We start from the raw sequence: 20,812 nt of genomic DNA on the forward strand, positions 1-20,812 counted from the left end.
GTGTGTGTGTGTGTGTGTGTGTGTGAGTGAGATATGAGATGCCTACCCCACCTCAGCTGGAGTTCTCAGGGTTGGCCCATAGACCTTCTGCAGGGGAGGAGAAAGCAGTTCCCACCTGGATAGATGGTATGAACTAGTTTAGCAGGAGCTCTGATGTTCGATTCCTGTCCCACCTTCTGCCCTGGCCTCTGGGTTTGTCCCCAAACCCTCCCCAGGAGTGGGGCCTGCAGAGCCAGCTGGGTGGGGCGGGTGCCAGGGGCCAGCGCAGGCAGGACATGGGGCAGGGTCTTTCCTGGTGGCAGTCGGCTCACGGGTGGGGGCGGATGGCCTTGCACCTGTGGGAGGTGCTGCCTGCCATTATGACAGGGTGGAGACATGTGGCCTTTGCCCCTGTCCCTGTCACAGTGCCCTTCAGCCCCTGGGATTTCCCGAGTAACAGGAGGGGACACCCCAGATAGCAAGAGTCCCAATGCTCTGGGGCCCCCACCTGCAGGCAGAGAGGCTGGGGTCCATGTTGGGGGCACCCAGGATAATGATGATCTTCCAGACCAGGAGCCACAGTGCTGAGGGCGTGGCGTCTGGCTGTCCCCCCATCTACACCCAAGGAGGGTGCCATGGGGCCTAACTGAACCCTGCTGGTCACGTCCTGTGGCTGGTGATGGTGTCTGAAGTGGGGGTGGCCTTGGGGATGAAGTGACCTCTGAGGGACAGAGTCTTCTGAGGAGACGCCCACGTCCAGATGCACACGCGTGGCCCTGGGGGTTTCATGTGGGTGGTGCACCTTGGTGACTCGGGGACCTTGGAGCCCCGGGCCGAGGCCGGTGCTCCGGCAATGTTTGGCAGTTCCCTGCTCCGTGTCCTCGGTGCTGTTGCTGCCGGGCTGGGTTTACCCCTCAGGCAGGTGCCGCTGGCCTCTGTTTCAGAGTGCAGCTGTTGTCTCTGCTGGTGAGCAAGTTGGGGTTGTGCTGTGTTTTGCTGTTTGATTATTTCTAATGTAAGAAACTGGTGACCTGACTTGTGGAGCTGGGGCCCCACTTTTTCCCCAGCCGCAGCTCTCCCCGAGGCAGGCTCACCAAGGCGCAGTGTGTCTGTCACCTGTGGCGACTCTGGGAAGTCACATCAGACAGTTTCCGTCTGGACTCTGCGTCCTGCTGTGGGCATTTCCAGGCTGGGGCTGTCCATGGGTTGGTGCAGCCGTGGGAGCCGGGCAGGTGGCCCCAGTGTAGGGGCCGTGGCTTGGCCACCCGGGGTGCCAGGAGCTGAGCCCCTGCCCTGGCCTCCACTCTGTGGTTGGAGCTTGCTCGAAGACAGGTCTGTGTAACATCTCAGGGACTTGGGTGCTGGGGTGGGGCCGCTGCAGTCTTCGTGTTCCCAGGAGGGGTGGGGACAGTTCTGTGTGGACACTGAGAGCAGCGGGCAGGACCAGATGGAGCACAGCAAGGAGAGCGGAGTGGCATCCGGGACCGGGTGTGGATGTCCTGTGGTCAGGGCTGCAGGCCCACGCACCCGTCAGGAACCCAGGCTGGGCACGTGGAAGCCCATGGCCGAGGCTGTGGGGTCAGCAGAGGACACCTGCTGGTCAGCAGGCTGCAGGAGTCACCTCCAGGTCCCTTGTCCAAGGCCTGCAAGCATGGATCCTGGTTCCTTGGGTCTTTTATGTATGTGGGGGGAGTGAATCCAAGGCCTTTGTACTGAGCTGCATCCCCAGCCCTTTTTTTTTCTGCGGGGGGTAGGGGTTCAAACAAGGTTTCAGTGTGTTCAAGGCTGGCCTTGAGTCTACTGTGCAGTCCAGTCTGGCCTCACACTCATGGCAGTCCCCCTGCCTCAGCCTCCTGAGTGCTGGGATTGCAGGCGTGCACCACCACACCCGGCCCCCGAAACAGCATCTTGCTAAAGTTGCCCAGGCTGGGCTTGAACTTGCGGTCTTCCTGCCTCAGCCTCCCAGAGTACTGAGGTTACAGGTGTGCCCCTCACACGCACTTCCCCGTGGCTCTTACCACATGTCCTGTGCGGTGTGAGAGTCAGGACGCAGGGCTCCTGTCCAGCCCCTGGCTACCAGGCATCCCTGTCACACAGCCTTGTTGCAGCACCAGCCCCCCTGGGGACAGAGGCCTTAGCTTTGAGGGAAGGAGCTTGCACACCTGTTGCTGGCAGCAGCTTTGCCCAGCACAGGTGAGTGCCCTGGCAGAGGGCACATCTTGAACGCAGGCTTTCTTTTGCGACATCTAATAGAAACCTTGTCTGAATCCTCTCCTGATGTGGAGTCCAGGCTTTAGTATTGGGCCTGACCTGGAAGGCAGACCGTGCAGGGGTTGGGGTTGCTGTGGAGCCAGGGGTAGTGTGCTGGGTGCCTGGCCAGTAGTGAGAGGGTGGGGACAGGTGTCTGGGGTCCCCACAGGGGCAGCTTGTGCCTGGAAATGGCCTTTCCTACAGTCCTGGGGCTGCTGGACCAGCTCTAGTACCTGCAGGTGGTCACTGAGCGGAGCACCAGCACTGCAGTGACCGTGTGTGGACAGAGGGCACCTCCGGGGTGGTGGGGCAGCTTGGCTGGGAGATCTGCACTGCTCTGTGAGGCCCAGGGCGTATGCAGGAGCGGTGGAGTCGGCTGAGCCCTGGACAGAGAGACAGACAGGGCGGGGAGAGGGTGACTGCGGCCTCCAGGGTCACGGGGCAGGGTGTGAGAGAGACAGACAGGGCGGGGAGAGGGTGACTGCAGCCTCCAGGGTCACGGGGCAGGGTGTGAGAGAGACATGAGCTAGGCATCTGTGTTCCATGTAGACACGCTGGCATCTGGGAGAGGTCCCTACCAGGAGTGACCATGCAGTATGAAATACAAGCCAGACGTGGGGGCACATATCTGTCATCCAGCACTTGGAGGCTGAGGCAGGCGGATCAAAAGTTGGGCCCAGCCTGTGTAGTTCACCAGCTTTGTGAGACCCTGTCTTAAAAGAAAAAAAATAAACAGGCTGGGAAGGTAGCTCAGTGTAAAGGCCCTGGGTTTGACCCTCAGAACCACCCCAAAGAAGTGACATACGTGACACATGCGACACACAAGACCCAAAGTGAGCTTGCTGGTGAAGACCTGGCCTGGGTGGAGTGAGCCGGCGAGGTGCCGCCACACACTTGTGATCTGAGACAGGAGGGTCACCATGAGCCTGGGCTATATAGAGAGACCCTCTCTTGAAAGAGCAAAACAAACAAACCAATCTGGGTGGATGAGCCAGAGCTGCCCGCCGTGCTGGGTGTGGGGGCAGGGTCTGAGGGCAAAGCCCAGCCGGGAAGAAAGCGGGAGAGAGCAGAGCCCCAGAGACCATGCGGGGGTCCAGGCGGGGCTAAGCCCTCTGCTCGCTGTCTCTGAGTTGTAAACCGGTTTCACTGGATGATTAAAGCTCTGAGAATATTAGGTACTCGACCTGAGAACCCCGTTTCCTTTCCTCAGCCTTCTGCCTCGCTGCGGCCATGCCTTCTGGGTCAGTCTGCGTCCCCACCTGGGGCAGTCGCTGTGAGCCATGCTGGCCCCACTGAGCTGCGCTCCGGTTGTGGTGGCCTCAGCATGGCGGAGCCCCTGGCCCCGGAAGGGAGCGCACCTGGCCCCGGCAATGGCTCTGGCACCAGCTCTGAGCCCGAGCCCAAAGGGAAGCCGCTGCCGGACTGGGCTCCCCTGCTTGGCCACCGCAGCGAGAAGATCCTGTTTGGCAAGAGCGAGGGAGGCCCCGAGGGGAGCCTGCTTGCCGTCACCATCACGGAGACCACGGTCATCGAGTCAGACCTGGGCCTGTGGAGCGCGCGGGCGCTCACCTACCTCACACTGTGGTTCTTCTTCAGCTTCTGCACGCTATTCCTCAACAAGTACATCCTGTCGCTGCTGGAGGGCGAGCCCAGCATGCTAGGTGATGAGGCGGGGAGGCAGTCGGGAGGGAGGGACCTGGGAGACCCAGTGGCGGGGACAAGGATGTGCGTCTCCCCAGGCGCCGTGCAGATGCTGTCCACCACGCTCATCGGCTGCGCTAAGGTCTTCGTCCCATGCTGCCTGCACCAGCACAAACCGAGGCTGTCCTACCCACCCAGCTTCATCACGACCATGCTCTTCGTGGGCCTCATGAGGTGGGCCGCCCCCCGGGTCCCAAACACATTTCTGGGTACCAGGCTCGGGGCCCCTGCCGTGGCCGCAGTGGTGAGGGCTCCAGGCCCAGCAGGATTGGTTTTGGACCTCTCATTGCCACAGCTACTGACCAGATTCTGGGGGGAGCAGTCTGGACCCCGATTACGTGGGGTGGAATGGAGGGGGGTGGGCCAGGGCGGCGGGCCACACAGTCACTCCTGCAGCAGACGCATTCTGGGTCACACCTGGAAGCTGCCGCCAGGCCCTGTGCTGGCTGGGGTCCCGAGGATGGGGACCCGTCCGTGTGGAGCTCCTGAATTTCAGGCCATGCGCCCCGCCATCTCCCGGGTTCTTGGCAGGTTTGCAACCGTGGTCCTGGGTCTGGTCAGCCTGAAGAACGTGGCAGTGTCCTTCGCTGAAACGGTGAAGAGCTCCGCCCCCATCTTCACTGTGATCATGTCGCGCATGATCCTGGGGGAGTACACAGGTGAGCCGCGCCAGCCCGCCCTCGCCGTGTCCCCCAGGTCGTGCGGAGTCCTGCCTCGCCAGCTTTGTGCGTGTCGTCCCATCTGCCCACCGCCAGCTGCGGCTCAGTGGCTCCTCAGCTGGCTCCTTAGGGTCACCAAAGCAGATGTGGTTTTGTGGCCCTGTGTGCCCAGCTGTCCCCATGTGGCCTAATGGGTCAGAGCAGGGTCATCTCGTGGCCTGGCAGGGGAGGCGGGTGGCGCTGGACTGCAGGACGTCTCAGTGCCAGTCATGACCCAGGGGAGGCAGGCAGCCTCCCAGGGGCTGTGGCGGTGGCTGCTGTCCCCTCATCTTCCCCGTCTTGGCTGCGTCCCTGTGCTCACAGCTCTTCCGAGACTGCTCCCCATGCAGACTCTGAAGGTCGGGTTTGTCTCAGCAGCGTGCAGGTGCTATAGCTCCGTGGAGAGCCACGGCTGCTTTCCTTGGGCCTTTACCTGTTTATGCGGAGGTGCTGGGATCGACCCTGGGGCCTTCACCCTGGGGCTTCACCCTGGGCCTATACCCCAGCCCTTTCCCAGGCTCACGTGACCCCAGGGCCAGCCAGCCAGGGCTTGGCACGAAGGTCGAGGCTCCAGGGGAGCAGGTCAAGCGGCTGCTCTCACAGGCCCTTGGAACCACACAGTATTTAGGGGATCATGGGACAAAGAGCGTCAAGAGCAAGTCCTCACATCATAGGGGTGTGAAGGAGCCGCATGCTTGGGTGGGTGGAGTCTCCGGGCAGGTCCTGGTCCCTTCTGCACTTAGGCCCGTGGACCGCTGGGGCTGGGTGTGCACACTGGTCACTCGGTCCACCAGCCCGAGGTGGCCCTCAAGGACTCAGGTCCACCCTGGGTGGCAGCGTCAGTGGCGAGGAAGGGGTCTGCTTCCTGAAAGGGACGGCACAGGCCCTCAGGGGACCGGGCTTGGGGTCCCGTGGTGGCACTGAGAGGCGGCTACACACACCTGAATCCAGCACTCGGGGAGGAGGGCAGGTTGCAGCCCTTTGGGGCAACTTAGAGACGCGTAGACCGTGTTGCAAAAATAAATTAAATATGGGCTGGGGTGGAGCTCAGGGCAAAGGACCCTGCTTTGCTTCCCAGTACCACACACACAGTTCATATGCTCCTTTTCCTTGAATTTCAAAGTAAATGCCACACCCAAATCAAAGAACAGCGCAGTGCCTGATTCCCTTTTTCTAAAATAAGTATGTGCATGGGAAACGTGATTGTGTTGTATTAAATGGATTTTCAAAATCAGTCATATAGGCTTTTTACTACTCAGAAGCCAAGGGTGTCTGCCCTGATGGGTGCTCCCGGCAGCCCACACTGCTTACGTCTCGCTGTCCTCGGCTGAGCTCTCCCAGGACGTCTCCTCCCACTCTGGTGCTGCCTGGCGGCGTGGTGCGGGCAACCTTCTGAGACGGGTCTTTTTTTTTTCCCCAGCAGCATCGTGGGGGCAGCGGGTTTTTTTGGGGGTGGGAGTTGCACTGTCCAAGGGACCTGGGCCCTGTGTCACGTGTGTCCTACCTTTCCAGGGCTTCCGGTCAACCTGTCCCTCCTCCCAGTCATGGGAGGGCTGGCTTTGTGCACTGCCACTGAGATCAGCTTCAACCTGCTGGGCTTTTCGGCCGCATTGTCCACCAACATCATGGACTGGTGAGTCTGGGGGCAGCGTGGGGTGGGGCGGGGCCGGGCAGGAGAAGCGTGCATCCCTCGTCCCTTGTCCCTCGCCTGGACTCGGACGTGGGGTCCAAGCTTGCCTAGTGAGGCCTGTGACGTTGCCGGCGCCTTTTCCCAAGTCAGCAGCTGCTCTACACCAGCTCCCACGCGCAGCCTCTTCTTTTTCCAGTTTACAGAACGTCTTTTCCAAGAAGCTGCTCAGCGGGGACAAGTACCGGTTCTCGTGAGTGTCACACACCCCGCCTCTGGGCCCCGGGGACCTCCCTCAACCCCGCCAGGCCTGATGCATCTCCCTTGTGGGCCAGGGGCCTTCAGCACATTGTCCTGAGCTGCCCTCAGGGCCCCAAAACACCAGGCTCAGTGCCTGGCCTTCCGTTCTGGACAGCCATGCCATGCCCTTGTCAGCAGGAGCCCACACGTGCCCCACTGTGGGAGGCCCCCACGCCCTCTCCCCAGGTCCCAGTGTGCGAGGCCCGTCCCGTCCCTGCAGGGCCCCGGAGCTGCAGTTCTACACCAGCGCAGCGGCTGTGGCCATGCTGATCCCCGCCTGGATCTTCTTCATGGTGGGTCTCTGGGCGTCTCCTCTGCACTTGGCCTTGATGGGTTGGGCCTGCTTGGCCTACACCTGACTTGGCCTGTGTGGTGGGCGGTGTCCACCGGGACCAGAGTGAGGCCATCACCAAGGGCCTTGAGGAGGTGGCTGTGCCCTGGGGCTTCGTGGACCTGCACTGCATGCCAAGATTCCCTTCCTCCCTTCCTTTCTTCCTTCCTTCTTTTCTTCCTTCTTTCCTTCCTTCCTCCCTCCCTCCCTCCCATGCTATCTCTCTCTCTCTCTTTCTTTCTTTCTTTCTTCTTATTTTCTGAGACAGGGTTGTGCTGTATAGTTCAGGCTGACCTTGAACTCACTGTGTAACCCAGGCTGGCCTTGAATGCTCGGCAACCCTCCTGCCTCAGCCTCCTGAGTCCTGGGATTACAGTTGTGGACCTATACACTCAGCTTGCTGAGATTTTTGTGTGTGGGTTTTTAGGTTTGTGTGGTTTATGTTTTCACTGTAAAATGCCATGCAGTGGTGGTGTATGTGACCAATTGGCCACATACCTGCTATGGTCCCTCTGCTCCTGGCTCGAGTGTGCTGGGGCCCCTCAGGGTGTGAACATGTGCTCCATGCCCAACGTGGCAACCCAGGCTGGCCACTGGGGGCGCCGCTGCTCCTCGGCTGCATAGGGACAGTGCGGCTTGTGCCTGTACCCGGCAGCCAGCCTGTTTCTCCGGGATGCTTTCCTGTGATTGGAACAGTTGGCGGAATGAAGCCGTGTGTGAGTTGCGGTGGTTGCATACGTTAGCATTCATAATGTGCAGGACAAAGCATAGCTTCTTTGTCTTTCTGCTGCACTGGGAGTTGAACATACAGCCTTCGTACTCAGCTGTGTCCCCAGCTCTTTTTAAATTTTCTGTTTTGAGGAAGGACCCCACTAAGTCACTAAGTTTCTCAGGCAGGACTCAAACTTGGGATCCTTCTGCCTCAGTCTCGGAGTATTGGGATTGCAGATGTGAAGACTTTGCCTCTGTGTAGCTGAGCATGGCGGCGCACACCTGTAATCCCAGCACTAGGGAGGTTGATACAGGATTGCTGCAAGTTTGAGGCCAGCCTGGGCTACATAATGAGTTCAAAAAAAGAAAAAATTAAAAAGAGAACTTGCCCTTTTTTTTTTTTTTTTTTGAGATGCTGGGGATAGAATCCAGGCATCCTGTAGAACTGAGAACCATCCCCTTCCTCTTGGTTTTTTTATTTCGAGATAGGGTCTCAATAAGTTGCCCAGTTTGGCTTTCAACTAGTGATCCTCCTGCTTCAGCCTTCTGAGCGGCTGGAATTGCAGGCGTGTGCCGCCATGTCTGGGTCAGCTTAGTGGCACTGAATACATACACGCTGTGCACTCATTACCACCACCCACCCCCACGACGTTTTCTTTGTCCCAGATTGATACCGTCCCTATTCAACACTCCCCAGCCGCCTCCCTTGGCCCTTGGCCCCCTGTGTCCTCCTTTCTACTTCTTGGGACCTTGAGTGAGTAGATTTGTGTCTTTGTGTCAGGTTTTGCTTTTTGTTGGAGACAGGGTCTCACTGTGTAGCACACACTGGGCTTGAACTTGTAATCCTTCTGTCTTGGCATCCCAGTGTGGGTCAGAGATCTGCGCCCTTATATCGGGCTGGCTCAGGTGCTGTCCTGGTGGGGGAGTGGCGCTGGTCTGTCCATGCTTCCCCACCACCCAGGCGTGTGGGCTGCAGAGCTCTGCAGGTTCCTGATGAAGCCAGGTGTGGGTGGTGCCTGCTGGTAATCCCAGCACTCAGGAGGCTGAGGCAGGAGGATCATCATGAGTTTGAGGCCAGCTTGGGCTATACAAGTAAGTGAATTGTACTGTGAATTGAGCTCAAGGCCAGTCTGAACTACGTAGTGAAATCCTGTTGCAAAAAAGAAAAAAAAAAAGGAAAGAAAAGAAAAAAGAAAGTCTGGAGGAGGGTGTTCCAGCTACTCGATGGCTGGCTGCAGGGTGTCTTTCTTGACCTGATATCCCCTGGTCTCGGCAGTGGCCCTGGGTGAGGTGAGGCCCACACAGCGCCCCTCTGCTCTGGCTGCAGGATGTGCCCGTGATCGGCAGGCGCGAGGGGAGCTTCCGCTATAGCCCGGATGTGGTGCTGCTGCTGCTGACGGACGGCGCCCTATTCCACTTGCAGAGTGTCACCGCATACGCGCTCATGGGCAAGATCTCCCCAGTGACCTTCAGGTGCGTGGTCTCTGGGAGGCTGTTGGGTGGTTTTCAGGAAAGCCTGACATCCAGGTGACCCCATCCAGTGCGTTCCAGGGAGGTTGCGACTTGAGGTCTTCAGGGTCATTTGCACTTTTCTGTCCAGCACAGCGCTGTCCACGTCCCCACCCTCCAGTGTGAGCACTTCGGGTGGGCAGAGCGGCGAGAAGCAGATCGCTCGTTTTCGGAGATTTTGCCGTTCAGCGCCCCGGTGAACCCTGCAGCCAGCTGGGCTTCTCCTCTGGGCATTCAGGGGAGCTAAGCAGCCCTGGCCTCCTCTCACCTCCCTATCTGGGCAGATGTAGTGGACGCGTAGCTGAGACAGGAGGGTTTCCAGCAGCAGGCAGGAATGAGCTCAGTAGTGGGTGTGCCACAGCATTTGTTGGCCTGCCCAAATGCTGGCGTTCTCTCACTTCTAAATGGCCGGGGGAGCCAGCCTGGTCCCGGAATGTGAGAACAGAAGTGTACATGACCAAGTCATGCTGCAGTGGACCACACTCAGGTCTCGCCTCGGTTTTTTTGGGTACTGTGAATTGAACTCAGGACCTCGGGCTTGCCAGGCAGGCGCTGCACCACTGAACTAAATCCCCAGCCCCTTCACCTGCTTCTTTGTTCGGTACTTTTTTATTTTTTTCAAGACAGAGTCTCAGGATGTAGTTTAGGCTGGCCTTAAACTCAATATGTAGCCCAGGTTGGCCTTGAGTTCATAATGATCCTTCTGCCTCCCCCTCCCAGAGTACTGGGATGACGGGCGTGGGCCACCTCACCTGGCTAGGATTGGTTTACTTGAGGGGCTTCTCACCTTTTGGAGAGGAGGCTGAAGTACTTAGAGGTAAACGTGTACTTCAATGTGTTCGAATCCAAAGAATGCAGCATCGTGGTGGCCTCTGGGTCTGGGTCTGGGGTTGGGGCCTGGGCTGTCAGTTACAGCGTTTCTCTGCGTCAGTGTTTCCGTAACAGTAAGCATCCTTGGAGAAAGCCAGAGGGAGGGGTCCCTGCTGCTCCCGCTCCTGCCCCCCCCCCCGCTGCTCCCCTCTGTCCCCCCTCTGTCCAGTCCCCTGGGCTGCACAGCCAGGCCCTTGGTCACCTCCCCCCCTCCCCTGTCTGCAGTGTGGCCAGCACTGTGAAGCACGCCCTGTCCATCTGGCTCAGCATCATCGTTTTTGGCAACAAGATCACCAGCCTGTCTGCCGTTGGCACCGTCCTGGTGACAGTGGGCGTCCTGCTCTACAACAAGGCCCGGCAGCGCCAGCAGGAGGCCATGCAGAGCCTGGCTTCAGTCACCAGCGGGGCCCTGGAGGACGACGTGGAGCCACTGCTCCCCCAAGACCCCAAGCAGCACCACTGAGCCGGACCCCTGGACCACAGTGGGAGGACGTGTGAAGCGGCTCCCGAGGCCCTCTGTGAGCCCTGTGGGCAGGAGCGGCTGCCTGGCCGTCTGGACTGCAGCCAGCAGGGCCTCGGTGTCTGCTGGGTGCCAGCACAGAGACCTCCGCTCCTTCACACCAGCTACCACAGGCATCCAAGCCACCCGGCCATGGCTGTGCCTGCAGCCTGGCTCTGGGTCTGCCTGTGGGCCTCGGGGCAGAGGGCTGAGGTGCCCATGGCCCCAGACACAGAGGCCACACAGCTTGAGAAATGTGGGGCACAGACAGGCTGGAAGCCAGGGTCCCCTGCACTGAGGGCAGGGCTTGGTTCCTTCCTGCTCTACAGCTGTGTCAGGATCCCGTAGCCACACCACCAGTGACATGGGAGGGGCAGAGTGTGACACCTCTCCCAGGAAGGGTGCCCCCACTGCCTCTTCCCTGGCCTGCGGCCCATCCCTCACCAGGTGGCAAGTCCTGCCCGCTGAGTGATGACAAATCTCTGCTGTTCCGTTCCTGTGCGGGACCCTGGAGGGGAAGCCGGGCTCGCCCCGGAGCCAGCCCCACTGCCCATACTGCAGGGCGCTTGTCTGCTGAGTGTCTTTCAGGTGACAGCTTGAAAGTGTTTTGTTTTTTTTGTACTGGGAATCAAACTCAGGACCTTACGCTTGCCAGGCAGGCACTGTGCCACTGAGCTAAACCCCCAGCTGTATTCTGTTTTTTTGAGACAGGGTCTCGCTATGCAGTTCAGGCTGCCCCTGAACTCACTGTGTAGCCCAGACTGCCCTTGAACTCGAAGTGATCCTCCTGACTCAGCCTCCTGAGTTCTGGAGTTGTAGGCCTGCACCACCACACCTCACATAACACTGAAAGTGACACTGCTTTTTAAGAAGCAGGCACCCATACAAACGGTGTCTGAGCGTCCTGTGTATCAGGTAGGCCACCATCTGCATGTGAGCCCAGTCTGCCTGTCCCCACACCGGGGGACCGCAACACCACTGTCAACATCCCCCGCCGAAGGGCTCAGGAAGCCTGAGGAAAGGGCACTGAGCACGCTGGGGCACAGGCCGCCTCTCGATGCCCTGTGTGAGCCACAGTCCTGGCACACTTGGCCCTGTGTCTCATTTCCTGTGCCCACACACTAGCTTTGTGGCAGCCATTGTTGCTTCACCGGCTTTCCAGTTGGCTTCTCACTTGGAAAACACAAACGAGTCCGTCCTGGAGACAAGATCTCTCAGAAACCAAGAGCAATAAGTCCCTCTTACTAAGTTCCACCTGCGGGAGAAGCCTGCACAGCAGTGGGCTGAAAGGAGGCCTCGCAGCTGGGAGCTGCCTTCCAAGGACGAGGCCCTGCTGGGTGTCACGTGGGCCTGATGTACACCCACAGCACCAGGTCACCTGCGCTAGGCAGATCACGTCTCGTGTTTCTTTGTCCGGATTTCTTCTTCCTCACTTTCTGCTGCCCGAAACTAAAGAAAGTGCCGTGGAGTGGTCAAGGCAGTGTGCTGGGCCAGTCTGCAGGGTGGCCTTGTCTGCTGGAGAGACCGTGGCCACTGTGCTGCTGTCGGAGGGCACAGGGTGGGGGCATGGTGGCCCCGGCCTCGAGGCCTGGCTGAGGGTGGGCTTCCAGGTATTCTTTGGGATCTCTGTTCTGCGGCAAACAGGAAGCAGCCCATTATGATGTGCCCTCCCCTGCTGCCTTGCAGTTGGCTTGAAGCCTGCTACTATTTTCTAAACGTGTGGACCAGAAACAAAACAAAGATTTTCCAAAATGAACAACAGGTGAGGTAATTTCCTATAAAGCTCCCTCTGAGCTCTTCTCTTGTCCTGGGCAGACAGACCATGAGCCTGTACCATGGCCAGCACCGTGCCCTGGCTCACCCGGATTCCTTCCTCTTGGCCAAAGCGCACGCCTCAGTGCCAGTCCCAGCTTCACCTTGCCCTCATTCCAGGACAGCTCTGCAGAGAATCCAACCCGGCCAGGCTTGGCCATGGCCTATGACTGTGCAGATGCGGCGTATTTTATTAACTTCGTCGTCTCCTCCTATAGGATTGTCCTCAGCCGTTACAGATGTGCATGTAGAAAGCTGATGCTGGGCTGGTTCTGCCTGCATCCATGTGACTGTGCCTTGTACACAGCTCACTGGAAAGACTTCCTGAGTCGGGCGTCTGCTTCGTTACACCCATGCTTGCGGATGAACAGATTCCCAGTCTCAGAAAGCTTCCCCTGACTCCCAGGGTAGCACAGTGGTAAAGTACTTGCCTAGCCTCACAACCCCAGGTTCCATCCCCAGCACTGAAAATCAAATCAAAAGTCTGTGGGGGCCAGGGATATAGCCCAGTGGCACCGCACCTGCCTAGCAAGTGCAAGGTTGTGAGTTCAATCCCTGGTACAAAAAAAAAAAAAAAAAAATCTACCACTGAACAGCGTAAAAACCTTTAAAAATCTGATAGTCATAATTTCCTTATGTCAGCATTAAAATAATCTGGCTGGCTGGAACATTACAATTCTCTTGCACAATCCAAAATGTGTCTTTAATTTGAGAAAAATAAACAGTGAATCAGAGACAACTTTTTTATAAAGCTGTACAAAGAATATCAACCAGCTAGAGCTCCGCTTTGTAGTGTGCCTTTAAAATTTGTCACAAAATTGGTGGCTTTAACTTCTTGCTTTTCTGATAGACGCTTACATGGGTCAGTGCAGATAGTAGATACCGTCCAAGCAATATTCTTCTAAAGCCTGAAAGTATTTGGAACATTTCCCTGGGTGGGAAAAAATTAACAAGGATGTTACTACAGATAGAAATCCTCTCCAACTATTTTGTCTTTGATGATCATTCTATTCAGGGCTTTAGTCTTGTAATATACCTGGCCTGTTTGGGACCTCTTCATTTTTTCTTCTCTTTCTCTTTCATGGTGCTGGGGACAAACCCAGTGGTTCTACATGCTAGGTGAGGACTCTTATCACTTGCTATACTGCCCACACTTTTTTTCCCAGTACAAGGGAGTGAACCCAAGGCCTTTACACTGAGCCACATCTCGTACTTTTTGCTTTTTGAGACTGGGTATTGCTAAATTTCCCAGGTGGGGCTCAGACTTGCAATCTTCCTGCTTTAGCCTCCTTCAGTGCTAGGATTATAAGCTTTTGCTACCACCTGGCTTGCCAGCACATTTGTGTGTCTGTCTGTCTGTCTTTCTGAGACGGTATTGCTATGCAGTTCAGGCTGGCATTGAATTCACTTTGTAGCAGAGGCTGGTCTTGAACTTGCAGTGATCCTCCTGTCTCAGCCTCCAAAGTGCTAGGGTGTATCACCACGCCTACCTTTGTTTTGCCAGCATATTTTATTAGTATATAAATACAAATGTCCCAGCTCCCCTGATGAATTAGTTTGCGCTGCATTTTTCTCTCCTAGGAAAGGAGAGCAGTTGGCTGAGGTCCTGCAGACTGTGGGTTGTTTGCTCCCTCTGAAGTTCAGAGTAGGAAAGCTTTTAACTTTGCAGATGCAGGGTTCTCGCTGGGTTTCCTGGGGTGTGTGATTCTGAACTTGCTGCTGGGCTCTTGCTCAATTTGTCAGATGTCCAAATTGAGCTTGAAGTTGTTCCAGCTTGCCAAGTCTTACTTGTCCTTTTTTCATACTTTGCCTTTCTTGAAAAATGCATTCCGTTCATTTGCAATTCCTGGGCTGTTTGCAGATCGGTTTGTGAGTCTGTACCTGCCCAAGAGGTTTGTAGATGGCAATTCTAGAGGTCTACAGACATGGTCGCATTCCTGCCTTGGAAAGCTTGAAAACCTTACCAGTAAATCTGCATCAGAGCCAAATCATATTTGCTTTATGTCAAACCTGTGGAGAACTAAAAATACACCACACAATGTTTATAGTGTTTTGTATGTCACTCGTTTCAGTATTGATGTAAATTAATGCTTCCTAGAAAATGTGTCTGTTCTTTGTACTGTGGTAATAAATTTCTACTGTGTCTTAATCCTGTGTATGCTTCCCGGTTATTTTTGTCTACATTAAGCAGCCACAGTAGCAATTGTCCATGGCTCTTATTCTGCCAAGGTGAAGTGAATGTTATACATGTGCTTCTTTGTGTTTGTTTTTGTGTAACTTGCATTTATGGCAATGAACTGACCAAGGTGGATTTCTTAGTGCCTTTATCAGTTTCCATTGTGAAATGGGGGGAAAAATCAAGGCTTCCCCAAGTCACTGGAAGTTTAGGAGGCAAAGTAAGAGCAGGGGCAGGAAAGGTAACCATTTCCTTCTGGGAGGAAAGGAGCTCCAGTGCCCCTCCTCTGCCCCACTCTAGTCTTGTGTGTGCGTGTGCGTGTGTGGGTGGGGGTATTTGGGCTTGAACCCATAGGTCCTCTACCACTGAGCTACATCTCCAGGGTTGTTTCCCCCCCCCCCGTCCCCAGGGTTTTTTTTTGGTGTGTGTGTGTGAGGGTCTCACCATACAGTCCAGGCTGGCCTCAAACTCATAGTGATCCTAATGATTCCCCGGCCTCAGCCTCCTAAGTGCTTAGATTACAGGTGGGGGCCACCACTCCTGGCTTCAACATCTCCAGCCTTTTCTGTTTTTCTATTTACTGTCATAGTGGGAATTCAACTCAGGGCCTTCACACTGAGCTACATCCCCAACCTACTTTCCTTTTTTTTTTTTTTTTAATTTTAAAGAGAAAAAAAAATTTCAAAACAAGATAATAGAAGGGCAGCAATGGTTAATACATTGTGTATTGTTATCTTTAAATTAGTTACTCAGAGTATAAAATATCAGCATTTAATTATCCAAGCAGTTTCCCCACCCCCACACCAGGAATTGAACTTACAACCTCGCGTTCGCCAGGCAGGTGCTGTGCTGCTGAGCTAAATCCCCAGCCCCTATCCAAGCAGTTTTAACACAGAACTTTTTCAATGAACTAAGGCAAATTAATAGTATAACTTTTTTTTTTTCTTTGTCTTTTTGAGACAGGATCTCTCTATGCAGTTCAGGCTGGTCTTGAGCTCACTTTGTAGCCCAGGCTGTCTCAAACTCACAACGATCGCAACGCTCCTCCTGCCTCAGCCTCCCGAGTGCTGGGATTACAGGCATGCACCAACACGTATGCCCAGCTTAGTACAACTATCTTAACTATCTTTTTTTTTTTTTGCTCTTTCCTTCCTTCTTTTCTCCATCTCCCACCCCAGTTTTTCTTTCCTTTGAAGTTTCTTGCCATTTTATAATATCTGTTGTACATTTTGGATCTTACTTACTCTTACGTGTGTGTGCATGTGTGTGTGTGTGTATTACCAGGAATCAAACTCAGGGCCTTGCACTTGCCAGGCAGGTGCTACGCCTCTGAGCTATATCCCCAGCTATTCTTACTTGTGTTTACACATATGCATCTGCTTTATTTCACTTATAAGTATGGTCTCGAGTTGCACCCATTTACCTATAAAAATCTCCAGTTTATTGTTCTTTATGGCTAAGCAGTACTCCATTGTATAAAATGACCACATCTTTTTCATCCATCCCTCAGTTGATGCACATTTGGGTCGTTTCCAAGATCTAACTATTACAGATTGTGCTGCTTTAAACATGGGTGCACATATATCACTGTGGTATGATGTTTTTAATTCTGGGAAGATACCCAGTAGGGGAATACCTGGGTCCAATGAGACCTCAAATCCTAGGGTTTTTGTGTGTTTTTTGTCTGAGACAGGGTCTCACTATGCAGTTCAGGCTGGCCTTGAATTCACTTTGTAGCCCAGGCTGTCTCAAACTCACAACGATCGCAACGCTCCTCCTGCCTCAGCCTCCCAAGTGCTGGGATTACAGGCGTGCACCACCATGCCAGGTTGCCAATCCTAAATTTTTGAGGAATCTCCACAGTGGTTGCACCAGGCTACACTCCCACTAACAGTGGCGAAGTGTTCCTTTTTTCCCACAGTCCTTCCAGCATTCATTACTGGTTTCTTGATAACGGCCGTTCTTTCCAGGGTGAGCTAGACTCCCAGTGTTTTAATTTGCATCTTTTGAATGACCAGAGAGGTTGAACATTTTTCATATATTTATTTGCTCTTTGTATTTTTTCATCTGAGAAGTGTGTATTCATCTCAGATGCCCATTTTTGGACTGGGTCTTTAAATTTGGGAGGTCTGATTTTTTTTGAGTTCTTCATATGTTCTCAATAGTAATCCTTTGTCTGAGGAACAGCTGGCAAACATTTTTTCCCACATTGTGGGTTTTCTCTTCACTCTGCTGGTGGTTTCTTTTGTTGTGCAAAAAAGCTTTTTAATATGATGAGATCCCAGTTGTTGTGATACTTCCTGTGCGATCAAGGTTTTACTCATAAAGTCTTTGCCTACATCAATATCTTCAAGAGTTTAGGCTGGGCGTGGTGGTTCACGCCTGTTAATTCCAGCACCCGGGAGCTGAGGCTAGAGGATCGCTGTAAGTTCCAGGCCTACCTGGGCTACAAAGTGAGTTCAAGGCCATCCCAAACTGCATAGTGAAACCCTGTCTCAAAAAGGGGGGAAAAAATTACCTTTTCTATCTTCCAGCAGATTTTTTTGTTGTTGTTTTTTCCGGTACTGGGAATCAAACTCACGACCTCGCACTTGCCAGGCAGGCGCTGTGCCGCTGAGCTAAATCCCCAGTCCCTCTTCCAGCAGATTTAATGTTTCTGTTTTAATACTTATATCTTTGACCCACTTCAAATTTAGTTTAGTGCATGGTGAAAGATATGGGTCCAATTTTAATCTCTGGCAGAGCCAACTTTTCCCAGTACCATTTATTAAAGAGGCTATCTTTCTTCCAGTGAATGTGTTTGGCACCTTTGTCAAAGATAAGGTGGCTGAGTGTGTCTGGAGTTGTTTCTGCATCTTCTGATCTGTTCCATTGATCTCTAGGTCTGCTTTTTTGCCAGTACCATGCTGTTTTTATCACTGTACGGTATAATTTCAAGTCAGGCAAGGCAAAAAACAGGGAGGGGAAAAAAAAGAGGGGGAGCTAACAGCAGGGAAATTACATGACAGGGATAAGTCAATACATACCAGTTATAACTATCAGTGTCAATGGTCTCGCTTCACCAGTCAAAAGACACAGACTGGCAGAATAGATCAAGAAGCAAGATCCAACAATATGCTGCTTACAAGAAACACGTTTATTTATTTATTTATTTATTTATTATTATTTTTTAAGAAACACATTTAATTCAAAAGAAATTCATAGGCTGAAAGTCATGAATGGATGGAAAACAATACTCCATGTAACAGGAACCCAGAAAAAAGGGGTAGCTAGCTATTGCTTGCAGACAAAGTGAATTTTAAGTGAAGACTGATTAAGAGAGATAAAGAAGGTCACCACATCCTTGTAAAGGGAGCACTCCAAGAGGAAGAGACAATAATCATAAATGTATATGCAACAAATACCAGTACACTGAACTATATAAAACAAATATTAAAGGGAATGAAAAATCAAATAAACTTTAATACAATTGTATTGGGGAATCTTAGTAGCCCACTGTCACAAAAAGACAGATCAACTGGATAAAAAAAATCCATAATGAAATATGACAACTTAACCATATTTTTGAACAGATGGACTTAGTAGATGTGTAGAGTGTCCCACCCCACATCAGAATACACATTCTTCTCAATGACACACGACGTTCTCCAAGATAGACTACATACTAGTTCATAGAATATAGAACATGTTTTTTTTTTGTTTTGTTTTTTTTTTTTTTTAAGATAGGGTCTCACTATGTAGTTCAGGCTGGCCTTGAGCTCATTTTTTAGCCCAGGCTGGTCTCAAACTCGCATCGATCCTCCTGCCTCAGCCTCCCAAGTGCTGGGATTACAAGCGTGTGCCACCACGCCTGGCTTACAGCATGCTTAAGACAATGCTAAGGAAATGAAATTATCCCAAGCATATTATTGGAAATCAATGGCAAAAGAAACAAGAACTTCAACAGACCAGAAAATAAGTTTGAGGCAAGTCTCTTGCTAAGTTGCCCAAACTGGTCTTGACCTTGTGATCCTCCTGCCTAAGCCTCCTAGAGGGCTGGAATATCAGGCATAGACCACCACATCCAGCTTCTTTCTTTTTTTTCCTTTTTGTTTTTGAGATAGGGTCTTTTTATGTAGTTCAGGTTGGCTTTTTGTTGTTGTTGTTGTTCTTTCTTGTTGTTGTTGTTTTTGTTTTTTTTTTTCTGGTACCGGGAATTGAACTCACAACCTTGTGCTTGCCAGGCAGGCGCTGTGCCACTGAGCTAAATTCCCAGCCCCAGGTTGGCTTTGAGATCATTATGTACCCTAGACTGGCCTCGAACTCACAGTGATCTTCCTGCCTCACCATCCTGAGTCCCAGGATTATAAGCGTTGTGCCACCGTGCCCAGCTTTTTATCTTTTTATCGTTTCACTATGCAATTAAGGCTTTAACTCACTTTATTGCCCAGGCTGGCTTCAAACTCCCAACAATTCTCCTGCCTCAGGCTCCCAAATTCTGAGATTACAGGCCCTCACCACTATGCCTGGCCACCACATCTGGTTTCTATTTTTTATTTTATTTTATTTTAATTTAATTTATTTTTTATTTTGAGACAAGATCTCGCAAGGTTGTACAGGCGGGCCTTCGATTTGCAATATTCCTGTCTCAGCCTCCTGAGTAGCTGGGATTACAGGAGCAAGCCACTGTGGCAGGCTCTGCTCCAGTCTATTGCTCCTTTGTTCTTCATTTTCCCACTCCAGGCCCAGTAAGTGTGCACTGATGCTTACCTTCCAGTCTCTCCCCGAAGATTCAGGACATTGGATTATCATTTTGCTTTTTTTTTTTTTTTTTTTTTAAAGACAAGGACTTGCTACATAAATAAGCCTCATCTTGAAGTCACTATGTAGCCCAGGCTAGCCTTGAACAGTGAGCCTCCTGCCTCAGCCTCCCAAGTGCTGGGATCACAGACCTGTGCCACCTCGCCTCGGCTAGTTTTGCCTTTTTAAAAAATCCACAGGATAACTTGACATACTCATGTGGGAGAGGAATTTTCATTTGATCAGCCTGTGTGTGTGTTCTAATTCGATAGTTTGGGGTGCTGCTATGCGACTTACAAATCTCTGGTGGGATTGAGTGGGTCCTTTTGGGAACTACTGCCATAGTGTCAGCTTTAAAATTGCACTGTATGTGGCTGGGCATATAGCTCAGTGGTGTAAGTGCCTGCTTGGCAAGCACAAGGTCATGAGTTCAATCCCCGGTAATGCAAAAAAAAAAAAAAAAAAAAAAAAAAAAAAAAAAAAACCAAAAAATCACACTGTAAAGCTCCATCTACCTTGTTTTTGTTTAGGTCAGACAAAATTACAACAGATTTAGAAGTCTTAATTGGTTTTGCGATTCTACAACTGGAAGGAACACAAATAGCACCAACGGTCTCCGGAACCAGGCAGAGATGACTGCTTTTACAGACATGGGGTCTCAGAGCAGCTGAGACAATAAAAAGCCGACAGGTCGTTTCAAAGTTACTTTCCTTGTACAGGTCGGGGCAGAGGGACTTCATCGTGCTAGGAGTAACTAGCCCACTTGAGGATGTCTGTCATCTCGCTCTCAAGTTTTCGTAAACTCAGAGAAATAACTTAGTTTCCGCTTGGTGACTTGGAACTTCAGCACGAATGATTCTGCTCTGGCTGGCCTAGCCCGCTGGCCTAGGCAGGCTCCGCCCAAAGCAGTGGGTTGTGGACACCTAACGCGTGGAAGCAGGTGAGGGGCTGGAGGAGACCAGGCCGTCCTCTCCTCATCTGGAAACTCAGAGCTCAACGGAGCATGGATGGGGCTCAAGACCAAGCCAAGGGCTCTGCAGGCCCCGCGGGCGAGCGGGCGGGGAGCCTGGGCACCGCACTGGGGCGGGGGCGTCGGGCTCCAGCAGATCGCGGCGCCAGGGGAAGCGTCAGCCTCCGTCCGGCAGCCGCTGACTTCTGTGCTGGGCCCGCGAAGCGACACTCGCTGGGCTCTTGTGTCACAGACTGACAGAGTCGCCAGTCGCGGCCCAGCCTAGTCTAGAACTACAAGCGACGCTCCTGGCGTCACCAAGAGCAGCACTCCCGGAAGTGACGACAACCTCCAGACGCTGCGGTTTCTCCTATCGTGGATAGGAGCTCCCGCCCCCTCCGCCTTTTGCATCATCAATCCGCTCCGTTTGCGGAAGTGACGACACCCGGGTGCGCGTCGGGAGTTGTTGCTTCCAGTCCCATACTGGAAATCCCGAGCCGGGTCGCATTCGGGCGTCATCAGTACGCGTCACCGCAGGAAGTGATAGACGCTCCTGGCGCGCGCCGGGCGCTGTTTTTTCTCAGGTTCGGGGAGCGGCGGTGGCGACGGCGGCGGCGGCGG

At 53.2% G+C, this 20,812-nt stretch overlaps 2 protein-coding genes across 2 annotated transcripts in view; both read left to right on the forward strand.

The window, feature by feature from the left end:
- Positions 1 to 11,151, forward strand: part of LOC102014571 (solute carrier family 35 member E2-like) — a gene marked incomplete at its 5' end in the record, with an annotated part of 16,192 nt that extends 5,041 nt beyond the window's left edge. Inside the window, 8 exon segments of the mRNA XM_005404197.2 lie at positions 3,440 to 3,890; positions 3,969 to 4,104; positions 4,462 to 4,589; positions 6,141 to 6,261; positions 6,455 to 6,508; positions 6,776 to 6,848; positions 8,925 to 9,070; positions 10,202 to 11,151. Of these exon segments, the coding sequence (XP_005404254.1) occupies positions 3,554 to 3,890; positions 3,969 to 4,104; positions 4,462 to 4,589; positions 6,141 to 6,261; positions 6,455 to 6,508; positions 6,776 to 6,848; positions 8,925 to 9,070; positions 10,202 to 10,439 (1,233 nt within the window). The 3' untranslated portion in view covers positions 10,440 to 11,151.
- A 9,516-nt stretch (positions 11,152 to 20,667) lies between these two features.
- The window catches only part of Cdk11b (cyclin-dependent kinase 11B), a gene marked incomplete in the record, with an annotated part of 18,977 nt that continues 18,832 nt past the window's right edge, over positions 20,668 to 20,812 (forward strand). Inside the window, 1 exon segment of the mRNA XM_005404200.2 lies at positions 20,668 to 20,812.

Source organism: Chinchilla lanigera, unplaced genomic scaffold (assembly GCF_000276665.1).
Source record: "Chinchilla lanigera isolate Chin_1 unplaced genomic scaffold, ChiLan1.0 scaffold00085, whole genome shotgun sequence".
Lineage (NCBI taxonomy): Eukaryota > Metazoa > Chordata > Mammalia > Rodentia > Chinchillidae > Chinchilla > Chinchilla lanigera.